The following is a 14,083-nucleotide window of genomic DNA, read 5'->3' on the forward strand; positions in this document are numbered from 1 at the left end:
CTACTCGTAAGTTTCAATAACCTATCTACCCTTAGTTTAACTTACGCACACGTTGCTGTCACCGTTTAATGACAAGATCTTATCTATCCATAGTTATGTCCAATATAGTTATAGCCCAATGCTATCTGTCAATAGTTTATTGAAATGTAAGTAAGCGTTAAAGGATAGATTTATCTACCTCTAGTTAGTTAAACTAAGGATAGTTAGGTTATTGGAAACGGCCGTAAGACGTTAAATTATCTTAAGTCAGAGGTAGAATAATTGTGAACGGACTGTAGTTAACCCTTTGTTACTGTACCAACTATTTTATGTTGACTCATCGTTTTACTAAACTTAAGTAGCCGATAAATAATCCCAAACAAAAACAGTTATGGTTATTAACCACTTTTAGTTTGCTTAATATTCTTGTAAAAACAATCGTGTTGAATCTTTTGTGATTGCATTGATAAAGATTCGGATATGCAAATACTATAGGTATGCAACTATTATATTATTCGAAAAATATGAGAATATTCGAATAAAGGAATACGACACAAACCTCACGATGCCTCGCCATCTCTACGTGGTATATGGAGCTCCCAAATTGATGCTTTAAAAGAATTTAGTAAAAGTCACACGATATTAAAATATTCATATATTAACAATAAAATATCGTAATAAATACAGACAAAATACATAAAACTTTGCTTAAACGACATGCACCTAATATTTCATAAGATAAAAATATTATACAATTGTAACATTTAAATAGAATTCAAATTGAATAACAAGAAATAATGACAAGTCATTTCCGAGCGACCCAAGGCCAAAATTTTTTCACGCATGGAGAGGATAAAACGTAATGATTGCTGCCTACATTTTCAAGCAACGCCATAGGAATCACAGGAGCGTTGACGGCTTTTAGAAAAGTTTACGCGCTTTTTTTTTTGAAGGTACTTATGTCACAATGCAGGTATTAAGGGTTGGTACATACAAAAATATTGACGATGCGGACGGCGCGTCGCAGCTAATTTAACTCGGACAGCGACCAGTCTCGGCGGCGTACGTCGATGCACTCAATAGTTTAGTCTTTCCAAGATTACTTAGCAGCTGTGTAAATGGTGTGTATGTGTGCGTGCGTCGATTCGGGCGCTCTAGTATGAAGTTAAAGTACTATTCTATTACTGTATTGTGCTTATGCCGTATTGATCTGGAAACACTGCACAAGGCGAGTCCAATGTTTGGTTGTAAGTATGTGTAAGAAAGTTTCTTGAAAATCGCACTGTAGAGGAACGACGCATATCTGTATGGAGGGGATGATATCCAGATTTGTGGCGTGTCGTGAGAAGCATCTATGATTGATTCGGAACAAATTAATATCTACTACACGGCAACATTATCTCTGGACGTCACCGGACCGTGAAGTCCCCTCCCGTTCCCCTTTCACCCCTCGCGCTCGTCCTGTTGCATCAGTACGGTTTGTATGTATCTGTAGTTTATGTTATTCTGTGTCGCTAATATAGTTCAATCAGAAAAGAAAATACTATTTGTACTTAACCCAGATTCTTTCACTGATTTTTCATCAATATTATAATTATAATCAGCATCACACAACATCTACACATCAATCAATAATTCAGAAAAAAAAATATAGGTTATTAGTTATTAACAAACAATACTCTAGTGATGCTTGCATTGCATACCGTGACAATGCGGCGATGTGACGTCATCGATGTCAGGTCCAGAGATAATGTAAGCGGGTAGTATATATATTTTCACTAAAACATATTATACCTATAGTACGTTGACATGGTACCTACCTGGTAGAGTTACAATATATACTACATACTTGATTTGTCAATACTAAAGGCGGAAACGCAGTAGAGCGCGCGCCGCTGCGCAGCGCGTCGCATTACGTCGCGTACCTATCGCATTACAACTGCAGTAAGCGGCAGCTCGCGTCATTTCTATAACAGTTCGCGTGCGTGCAACATTACAAGATGAGCGATAGTGACGAGGATTTGGTTATTATTTCTTTATTGTGTGCAGAAGATGAATCAATTATGGAAGAGAAAAAAAGTGGGATGTCAAAGCCAAATACTTAAACTTTATTCAATTAGGCTTCAATCGTCACTATAAATATTTTTATTTTAAATCACTGAATCTACCATAATGTACGGAAAAAGTAGAGCTCTTGAAAAGAACATACAAGAAACACAACAGCCACTCTTTTCAATCAATAGAGTATTTTACAATGGTTATGGTATACAAAATAAATTAGTTTGTGAGGGTATGCATCCAATATATATGAATAAAATAAAATAAATTAATTTAAAGTACTAAATAAAATAATTAAATTATTTTTACTTAGTTATAAAAATGTATTAAATTATAAGACAAAATTCTATAAACTTAGCAATTAACAGTATGTTGCTGTGTCGCATTGAGCGACGCTGCACTGCGCGTCAAAATATTTTCTCGAAGCCAAGTATGCCGCGACGCGCATTGCAGCACCGCTGTAGTGCGACATGCTCCATACAAAATGGTTGAAATAATATTATGACGCTTAGCGCCGTGTAGTGCAGCGCTGCGCAGCGCCGCTCTAATGCGTTCCTTAAGGAGTCTATGCTACCTTCCACGTACAAACAAAATAGGGGTATCGAAATTCGTCGATGTGAACTAACGCTCGTTAACATTATTATCAGAGATAACCTTAACGGTTAACATTAACGGGAACTTTGGTGCCACCCTTAGCCTTCATCCAAATTTATCATATTGTTCCAGTAATTCCCATACCCTGAGACATCACGTTACAGAGGGGAAAAAAACTCAAAATACAGAAAAAAAACATTTCCAAAAAAGGAGTGTTAGATCACATTTCTCCTTAATTTAATTATTCTATTCCATTAAAATACCCTAATGTTGTAAGTGTAAATGTAGTGTTGTAAATGTAAGATTACTCAATTTCTTCCTATACCTAGTACCATTTTTGTAAGTGAGAACGACACACAACCGCGTAAATATTTAAAAACTGATAAGGCCACTAGTAAAACGTACACGGGTCGGCCATTGCTAAACGACAATTAAACGAAATAAGTTTACACCACAATACTATTGATGACGTTTTTTGGTTTGGGACAGGGAGGAGTGAATTTAATAAGATTTTAAAGCTTAATAGAACCTTAGTTTTATCGTAAATTACAATAAAATAATATATTTTTATATAAAATATGGAATGTAAAATTTTCATATACTAAAAAACAGTAGTTAAATTAATATTTACAATTAACTTAAATAATCTCCAATCGTAAGTAGTTGAGTAACAGATACCTACTGGCAAAAGTCGTGTGCACTATTTTCATTGGTTCTTCGATCGATGCTGGTTTTATTTTGGATATATACGACCCATTCGACTACCATATACTTTAAAGCACTTTGTAATTTTGTTAGAAGCACTATCTGTGCTTACAACTTAGAGGGGAAGGGGACTATACTGTTTTTTAACCCTGTAAAAGACAAGCTAACAAATGTGCAGCTTTCTAAATTGATGGTAAAAATAAGTTTTACGATAAAAAAGTATTTTAAATTAAGCAATTTGAATAAAGATGTTGGACTTGGTAACATTCGATACTACCAACTTCTGTTAAATACATTACAAGTACTCAAATGGAAAATAATCCTTTAAAACAGCACTGAATAATGAAGTTTAAGTATTTTACGGCTATCACCACTGCACATATGTTCCATGCAAGATTACTTTACCATAACTCACAATCCGAAGAAAGATACTATTTCTTACTACTAAACAGATCGTCATCACTGTCTGATTCAAATAATTTCCCTTTGGGCACTTTTTTGCTGTCACTGTTCCTATAATTAGCCGTACTCGTTGGTTTAAATAGTTCGTCATCGGAATCACCGAAAATATTTTTTTCTTTATTCTCTTCTTTTACATCAGAAAATAGATCTTCATCATTTAAAATATAAACTACTTTTTTCGTAATTGATTTCGGTTGATTTTCTATTTCAGGGTCATTCAACGAAGTTTCATAGGATTTTGTAGGTTCAGCAGTTTTTAGATCCTCTATTTTAGATGAATCATCTATTGAACTAGAGTTATCCGTAGAATCGAAGCTGCCGCCTAAGTCAGTTACTTTTTTAACCGCCTCTTTCCTGGCTTTTCGAGTAGATGGTCGTCTTTTCACCTGAATTTTTGCTCTATCCTTAGATATTTTATTGTCCAGCATGCCTGAATCTTGATCGAAATTCACTGATTTCCAGGTATCATTGGATCCGTAATCTTCTGTACGAAGTTTGGGTTTATCCTGTGGAACTTCAGTTACTGCTGTTGTCACATCAATATTTAGATCTGAATCTGAACTCTTTAATTTCCCTACTGTTATATTTTCCCCTGGCGAATGATCTTTTGAGCCATCAGTTTCTTCACTAAGTATGGATTTCTTTGGAGAGGCTCCAGGCAATAGGGTTGATACATCAATTTTTAGATTAACAGCTTTTAACTTTCCAATTGTTTTATATTCCTCCGTTGTATGCCTCGCTGCATTAAGTTTGTCTCCGCGTACGAAGTCGTCAGTATTTAAAATTTCAACATGTTCACATGGTTCTGAATTTAAATATTTTTTACTTTCACTGTCTAAACTTTGATTCGGAGAAGTAAATTGAATATCTTTATCTGGATTTATTTTATAGCTTTTTTGAGTTTCAGATATATTACTTTCCGAAATAATATCCTCGAATGGATCTGGCACACTCTCAATAGTTTTGTTTGATTGGAGATTACTTGTGGAATCTACATCAATTGCTGGTGGTTCATCATGAAATATACTAAAACTTTCGTTTCCATAATCTGTGTTCGGTTCATCATTTACATCATTTTTCTTAAAAAATAAGGCTTCATCATCAGAATCATCATCAAATAATGCATTGACATTTTTACTCTTTTTAGATTCTTTTGGTTTTTCAAATTCAGGTGGCAAATCAGCAAATATGTTAGTAAAGCTATCAGTCACGATTGGTACAGAATATTCTAGATTTTTCGAAACATCCGTGGCCACATTTTGGATAGATCTTTCTTCTATCACTTTCTCACTTCTTATTTCTACTTTCGTGTCGGGGTAAGGTATAAGATCGGGGTATATTTGAGTTATAGATTCAATAACAGTTCTCGGTTGTGGTACCGATTCGGGACGTATTTCTAAGTTTTCTTCTCTTTGCACGGTACTTCTTTCAGTATTAGAATCGAAAAGGCTACCCTTAAGTATTTGATTGTTAATTGTTCCAGGTTTTACGATTTCCTCATTTAAAACTGTTTCTGGCCAGAGTTCATCATCATCAAATATTGATGGACTCTGTTTTTCGTTATGAGACATACTTACGTCGGAAAACAGTCTTGAGTTTACGTCTGTTTTTGATTCATTTTTTTCTTCTTCTATTTTTACATTTGTAGCTGTATTTAATGCTACATTTACTGCTGTTGATTGCTTACTAACAATACCTATATTACTTGATACTTCTGTTTCTGTACTGTCAAATAGTATGGGACTTTTATTTATTGGAATTTCTTCATTAAATTTGTTTGGATCACCATCAATGATACGAGAACAAGCATTCGCCTCACCTTTCACATTTACAAGTGGTGTAGAAACTTTCTTGATTGCACCATTATTTTGTTTATTTTCATTATTTGTATTCGTAATACTGGTGAACCCGTCATCGTCACTTTCATCATCGAAAATGCTTGTTTTTGGTGGCAACTTCTTATTTTCACGACAAACTTTATCAGGCTTATCAAAAAATAAATCATCATCGCTACCATTAAAAATATCATTTATATTAGAGAACTCTTTCTCCAGTATTTTTTTTGATTTACTTTCACTATCAAATAATTCATCATTAGAATCATCATCAGAAATGCTTTTATCCTTATTTTCACTTGTTTTAACTTTTTTATTAGTTTTTGTTATATCACTACTTTCAACATCTTTTTTGGGAATTACATCACTAAACAATTCGTCGTCACTATCGAACATACTCTTTGCATTATATTTCGAAGTTTTATTCGTTGTGCCGCTGGAAATATCCACAGACTTTTGTGTGGTATTAATACTTAGTACTTTGCTAGTAAAGAGATCTTCAAAATCATCAAATAAATCATCCTTAAACAGATCTACTTTGGGTTTTTTTACGTTGACTTCTTTAGCATTTGGTTCAACTTTAGGTAACATTGCTTTGACTGGAACTGTCTTTGGTTTAGCGAATATATCTTCGATAATATTTTTGGCTGTTGCACTTGGTTTCGGTGCGGATTTATCAGCTTCAACACAAACTTTCGGTGTTTCAGTGAAGTCTTCGTCATCCGTGCTCGACTTACGTTGGTGACGCTTCAAAATAGCAGCTCCGATACTATCTGAATTTTTGTTAGATCCAAACAAAGAAATGCCGCCAACTGGTTTCTGTTGAGGAAATTAAAATAAAGTGACTTAGGATAAAGATAGTGTCACATATGGGGACGTTTTATGATTTAAGTGTCCCGCTGCACAACAATATTATAAGTTCAAAAATGTCTCTATCTGATATGAATGTTATCCCTTATTGATAAAAAATTTCTTACCTTGACGTTTTCATTTTTATCGTGGTCTTCAATTTCATTCGTTGCTCTGTTCGTTTCATTGTTGTTATTGAATATTTGTTCATCTCTCACCTTGACCTGTATAATATATTATAAAAAGTCTGTGTTAGTGTTAACTGTATTACACAAAAAAAAGTTATAAACAATTTCTATGAACGATGGGAGACTCAAACCCGCGACCTCTCGAGTTCCGTGCGAGTGCTCTTCCACTGAGCCGTATCGTTAATAAATCTTGTATATGTCTTGTTCAACTCTCAGGTTGTGGCTTCATCTACAGGATCTACTTTACAGTTGATAACCTGCTCAACCCCAATATTTGCATATAAGGAAATTGACTTGAGATGTCGCTCTTGCGAATCTAAACAATTTGTTATTTGAATTCATATTTATATATATATAAGAGACGGCAAACGAGCAAGAAGCTCACGGGCTGGGGAGAGCTGAGGCAACTGCCCATGGACATCCGCAGCAACAGATGTGTCAAGAAATACGTTGCCGGCCTTTAAGGTGGGAGTATGCTTAATTCTTGAAGGTCCCTAAGTCGTATCTGTTCCACAAAGTGGCTGTGCGAGGCAAGAAACTTCTAACGAGACGCGCGGTTGTGGAATGCCAGACGTCCAAGTGGTGCGGTTGGTACTTGGCACGTAATGTCCGGTGCTGGAATTCGGCCGCTGGAATCAACCCGAACAGCTCCTCTGAGCACTCCCCGCGATAAATGCTGTAGAAGATGCAGAGGGGTTCTCTCTGCAACATCTCTACGCAATGCCAAAGGATCTAGCCAATCGGAGATGGCTTGATCGTCGATGATTCGAACCGCTCTTCGTTGTATGCGGTCAAATGGAAGAAGGGCGGCTGCTCCCCAGTACCAGACTGGGGAGCAGCCGCCCAGAGGTGAGAACAGTACTCCATGTGAGGCCGAATTTGCGCCTTATAAAGTTGCAGGCGGTGGCTTTTAGTGAAGTACTGTCTCGCCTTACTGAGTAAACCAAGTTTTTTAGAGGCCAGTTTGGCCTTCTCTTCCAAGGGACCACGGAACTGAACGTCGCTCGATATATCAACGCCAAGTATGTCAATACAGGCTGTGGTAGTTAGAGGAGTGATCTCGAATCGAGGGAATACGACAAAGGGAGACTTTTTAGTGGTGAACGCACAAACTTGTGTCTTCTTGGGGTTGAATTGGACTAAATTTTGTCGGCCCCATTCCGAGACATTTGCAAAGCAGTCTCGATTTCAGACACAAGTTTGTTCCGGTTTTCGTCGACGCTATCCCGGGGCATGTTGGCACGGCCGGTATAGCAAGCATACCCTGTGCTGACTGCATAGCAATAAATACTGCTGATTTGCAGCATATCATTGATATGCAGAAGAAACAGTGTAGAGGATAGCACGCAGACTTGCGGGACCCCGGCGTTTATGGGTTTTAAGTCGGAGCATCACCGTTGATAACAACATTGATGCTCCGATCGGCCAAAATCTAGCGATCCATTTGCACAACTTCTCGGGAAGCCGATAGAATGGCAATTTTGCTATAAGCGCCTTTATGCTACACCGATCGAAGGCCTTCGCTATGTCCAAACTCACCGCCAACGCCTCTCCCTTCGACTCAAGCAGCTGAGCGACCCTGACGGAAACCGTACTGGCAGTCGCTGATCAGCTGGTGCTCCTTTAGGTTTCCCAATAGCTGGCGGTTGATGATCGACTCCATTACTTTGAAGAAAGTGGATGTAATGGCAATGGGCCGGTAGTTGGACGGATCCGAGCGTACACCTTTTTTAGGGATCGGGTGCACTAAAGCCGCCTTCCATAATTTTGGGACTACGCCTGATGAGTAGGAGAGCTGGAAAAGACGAGTAAGGACCGGCGCCAGTTCCGGAGCACATGTCCGCAGCACTATCGGGGGAATGCCATCGGGCCCGCTCGATTTGTGAATGTCCAAGGTGAGAAGCGCCTTTAGCACGGCGCCATGCCGGATTTTTACCTCCGGCATGTATGACTCGCACCGCGAAATATGCGGTGGTGGTGCGCACCTTGGTCATCCAGAGTCGAGTTGGACGCGAAGACGGAGCCCAGGAGACCAGATTTCTCTTTCGCGTCATGGGCCAGCGAGTCATCATCCCTGTGCAGTGGCTGAATGGCTGGCTGGCAGAAGTTTCCTTGGACAGCCTTTCCGAGCGACCAGAACGCACGAGTTCTCGAGGGAAGGCGTGCAAGTCTCTCGGCAATTCTGCCAATGTGCTTCAACTTCGCGTCAGCAATAACTCTTTTGAAGGACCTGGAGGCATGATTGAAGTGTTTTTAAGTTCGCTGGAATTCACATCCTTAGATACCACCGCATTGACCCAAGCCTGATAGCACTCCTGCTTTCGGCTAGAGGCCATTTTGCAGGAGCGGTCAAACCATGGTTGGGACCTGCCACCGATAGGGACAGAGGAGGATGGAATGAAGAGTTCCATACCTTGCAGTACCACATCAGCAACAGCGTCAGCAGCGGCATCTGGATTACCCAGCGAAAAACAGACCTGCCTCCACGGGTAGGATGCAAAAAAGCACCGCATCTCGTCCTACTTTGCTGATCTATAGCCACACGCGGCGACAGCCTAAGGAGCGGGGCCGTGTTAGGCGCGTGATCGGCATGGTACTCCGGATCAGGCAGTGGTCCGACGAGGAGGGTCAACGGAAACTAGGTAGCCGCCCGGATGTGAGGTCAACAGAAGGTCCAACAGTGAAGGTATATGATCTTCCACATCTGGGATTCGCGTTGGCGCAATAACTAGTTGCGTCAGACCATATGCTAAGGCGAAGTCGTGAACAGATCTCCCTGCATGATCGGTGGTACGTGAGCCTAGCCATTCGGCGTGGTGGATCACAGAATCACAGGATAAGAACACGATCTCTGCAGTGGGGATCTGCTCCAACACGGAATCTGTAGCCATTCGGATGTGAATTAATCCCAGAAGTGAGGGTTATCACTTCAAAAAATAACAAATATTCGTATTAACACATATTACCCAACACAACACACAACACACATTCACATTTACTTAATTTTCAGGAAATCTTTAAATAATTTTTTAAGTACTCTATTCAATTAATAAAAAGAAATGCAATAAAATGGGGTATAAAAATAGATTACAACCAATTCTCAGACATAACCAAATATAAATTCTCATAAAAATCGATCAAGCTGTTTCGGAGGAGCATGACAACTATCATTGTAACGCGAGAATTTTATATGTATACCAATAGCTTATATAATTTATACGTCTAGATAGTCTCTTGCTGTTAGAGAACAGATAAAAACAGGGAAGGAATATTAGTTTAGTGTTCGTGACAAGATACGCACTAGCGATTTGTATGACACTTTGTGTTAGTGTGCGTGAATTGCTCAAAATAGAAGTTGATTGTGAAATCGATTTTTTCCGACGTTGTCACATTGTTATAGGCTATCTAGACGTGTAAATGATGTAAAAGATCTTCATTTCTTTAATATGACAATATCCTTGCACCCAACTCCATTGCTGCTTTTGTAGCGCTACGCTAAAGAATAAAAAAAAATTAAACTATTTAAAATGAGTAGTCTCAGATCAAGGATTGGTCTCTGATGCGCTCCAACTAGATACCGCAGTTGTAGTCACAACGTGCGGCAACTAATACTATTAGTTGCCGCACCCAATGGGCGTACTCGAGCTAGTCTCGAACAATGTGTGACGTTGACATGCCACATGATCTGTTAAACTTTGCTAATAAATTAATAATTGAAACTAAAATGCCGGGTTGTTAAGTAAAACTTTGTTAAAATAATATTACAAGAAATAAGAAAGACACTGGGAACACATATCATCAGTAAGTATTTTGTGTTTTATTAATTTCAATGTAAAATAACATGAAGCTTATTTCGTACGTCCTACAATATTTGAAAGATGCCATTGAATGTCAAGATGCCACGCTATGTTCTAAGGTAGTGCGGTATCTACCAAGGAGACCAATCCTTAATCTAAGGGAGTTCTAATACTCAGATTAAACCAAGCAAATATTAATTTTATTTACCTTCACCATATCCTCTATTTTCTCGCTCGAAAGACTCCCGAACAACTCTTCTACCACACTCGAGCGATCCTCAACCTTATGTTCATACACGTAAGGTTTCTTATGGAGCGTTGCAAATATGTCGTCGTCACTATTGCTGTCTTGCTCTTCACAGTCAAGAGGCGGTGGTTCATTTGGAAATATCGTCGCTGGAATTTATTCATGTTATAATAGTATATTATGATAAATTAGCTCCATTATACAAAGACGATGTAAATACTACGTAATAAGGGGCGGGACTATCTAAGGAAAATATGACTTGGCGTTGCGTAGAGAAGTCGCTTCATTGTGTGTCTTCTACCGCATTTAACACGGGGAGTGTTCCGAAGAGCTGTTTAACCTGATTCTTGCCGCCGAATTCCACCTTCGCACGAGACGCCACAAGTTAGGATATCATCCTCACCATCTGGATGTGTGGCGGTTTTCAAGGAGCTTTCTTCCACGTACCACAAAGCTGTGGAATGAACTTCCTTGTCTCCGGGACGTACGACATGGGTACCTTCAAAAAAAGCGCGTACACCTTCCTTAAAGGCCGGCAATGCTCCTGTGATTCCTCTGGTGTTGCAAGAGATTGTGGGCGGTGGTGATCATTTAACACCAGGTGACCCGTACGCTCGTTTGTCCTCCTATTCCATAAAAAAAAAGTAAAAATTGAAATTTAGTTTAGTATGAAACGTGCAGTGATTTAACATAAGTTTGAAATAGTAGTAATTACATTAAGTTTAAAAGCGAACTGTTGCTTAAAACGTAGTGGATTTCGGCTATCTCAGTTTTTTACAGTCAATCTATCAATGACTGCACGTTTCATACAATACCTCTTTTCGTAGAGTTCCGCTAGGCTGCCATTATACACGAAGCTGGGGGCCTACTCCTAAAATTATATTCGATGCATCGTTGCATTAGTCGTATCGAATCCTACTCTTAGTTACATCGTAATCAATGTCGAAACGATGATTGAACGAACGAAACATTATTCGATATTATCGGTCCTTAGCCCTACTCTTAGTTGAAAATGTCAGAGGCGAATATTCGAATTTCACATATAATCAAACGTCACTTTTACGATAATCTCAACGACACCTCCTAGGCTGTCGATGCTATTATCGTTTCAAGTTGTATAGATATATTTGCCATACAATATACATACTTAATAAATATTATTGAAATAATTATATGTGATTTACTATTCAACAGGATTTTTTTACTACTAGTTATTTAAGTCATTTTGTTGATCGTTTGTGCGTAGAAATAATGCAAATGGCCGCCTGAGAAATAGGAAGTCGACGAGAAGGCTTGAGTTACTTTTTTTACATTTTATTATCCGCAAGTTTGTATTATTTATTCAATTTTAAATGGTCATATTATATTCATTACATATTTTTTTACATTTACATTATGTGTAAATGATATCAAATTTTTGATGCAGAGTCTGGCATGGTCCTTTTTTTTTTAATTAACTGGCTCCGTCGACTGATTTTCGACGATTCGGCCAACGTCAAGGTGGAGAGATTTTTTATTTTAATTTAGCTGATTTAAGTATATAAAGATGTAAAAGGAAATGATCGATTGATATAGCTGTGGTTTTTTTGTGAACTGAAGAATAGGCAACAAGAGTTAGCACGGTTAGTAATAAGCCATAATATTATTAATAGTAACAGCCATAATATTAACTACCTTGTTAGTATCTAATCTAAGTTTAAGGGAGAAATGTGTGAATGTAAGTGGGAATATGTGCCTAATAGAAGCGTAGAAAGTATGGAGGATAGAAATTACAATTTAATATTATTTCGGGAGATAAATTTGTGAAGAATCTTTATGAAAGGAGAATGGCATAAAGTAAGAAGAAAAGGGATGTTGATGGGGCGAGGGATATCCTTCGGTAGAAGGTCATATAAAGGAATGGACAATTTAGGGCAATAGAAAAAAATATGTTCAAGAGTACCTTCCTCAAGGCCACATTCACATATAGAATGGTCCCTTACCCGGATCTTGGGCAAAAATAGTGGGGATCAGACAAATCCCAGACGAAGTCGTATGATGACAGAAGTGAAAAGTTTATTTTGTTTTTTTTGAGGAAAGAACCAGGGCTTAGAGGGGATAAAGGGTTGGATAGAACCATAGAATTTACCTTTAGTTTGTTTTGTGATTTGCCATAAAGAATTCCATGAATTGACCAGAAAGTGTTTAGACATAGCGCGTAGATCTCGAGGAAAACAGTAATTAAATTTTAATGTTCCAGACTTAATTGCGTCTTTAGCGCACGAGTCTGCAATTTCATTGCCAGTTATCCCTAGATGGCTAGGTATCCAAGCTAATGCAACTTCTATTCCCATTATGTGACATCTGTACAGGTAGGCCTTTGTTCTTAAATTAAATGTGAAGTTGTTTGAAGATTTGAAAGGATTTTTTCTTAGGTCCAACAAGCAGCTTAATGAGTCAGACAGGATTAAAGCCTTGTTGATCTTATGTGATTCAACATATGACACCGCCTCTGACAGGGCAATTGATTCGCCAGTAAAGATGGAATTCTGCGGGGGTCTTTTGTAATTTAAAATTATACGGAACTTAGGGATCCAAACTGCAGACCCGACCCAGCTATTGTTGGATAATTTGGATGCGTCCGTGTACAACTTCACCCAATCAGACCAATCAGAAGATAGAATGGAATTAAATTTTCTATTGGCTTCTAGCTTGCTTTTAGTATAAGAATTAATTAACGGAGGCGGATCTTTATGAGACCAATATAAAGAAGTTTGAATAGTTAGAGAGATAGAGTGCAGAATATCAAGAAGGGGGTGTGCGCTAAATTGGATTACGTTAGTTAGGAATCTATCGGCTAGGTACTGACGGCGAAGGCGAAGAGGTGGGTCTACGCACTCCACTTGGAGAGCGTTGACGGGAGAACATTTCATAGCACCAGTTATGATTCGTAAGCATTTGGACTGGATTTTCTCTAATTTGGACAGGGCTATTTTGCTACACGGCTGAAGTAGAAAGCTACCGTAATCAAAATGACTACGAACGATAGCACTGTATAAAAGTTTTTGACAAAATGGGTGGGCATCCCAGCGTACCCCCGAAAGGGCCCTCATAACGTTGACACCCCTCTCACATTTCTTAACAATGTACTTCAAGTGGTGAATACCGGAGAGCTTAGAGTCAAGAAAAAAACCTAGGAATTTAACATTATTCTTAAACGGGACTGATTCATCACCTACTGAGAGATTTATGACCGGTATAGTGCGTTTTCGGGAAATAATAACCGCAGTATATTTGGGAACAGAAAGAGTGAGGTTGTGGTCTAAGAGCCATTGATTCAGATAACATAAAGCAGAATTTAAGCAAGATGATGAATAGTTGAAAGAAGAT

At 38.4% G+C, this 14,083-nt stretch overlaps 1 protein-coding gene across 2 annotated transcripts in view; it reads right to left on the reverse strand.

Annotated features, from left to right (window-relative positions):
- Positions 1-618: 618 nt before the first annotated feature.
- LOC126974803 (WASH complex subunit 2) overlaps positions 619-14,083 on the reverse strand; it is a 28,425-nt gene continuing 14,960 nt past the window's right edge. For both annotated transcript variants that reach the window (XM_050822486.1, XM_050822485.1), the window contains exons 10-12: positions 10,676-10,863; positions 6,611-6,706; positions 619-6,452 (exon numbers count right to left, since the gene is read on the reverse strand). In XM_050822486.1, the coding sequence (XP_050678443.1) occupies positions 3,768-6,452; positions 6,611-6,706; positions 10,676-10,863 (2,969 nt within the window). In that variant the 3' untranslated portion in view covers positions 619-3,767. The remainder of the gene's footprint in view (positions 6,453-6,610; positions 6,707-10,675; positions 10,864-14,083) is intronic.

This window comes from Leptidea sinapis, chromosome 33 (genome assembly GCF_905404315.1).
Source record: "Leptidea sinapis chromosome 33, ilLepSina1.1, whole genome shotgun sequence".
Taxonomy (NCBI): Eukaryota; Metazoa; Arthropoda; class Insecta; order Lepidoptera; family Pieridae; genus Leptidea; species Leptidea sinapis.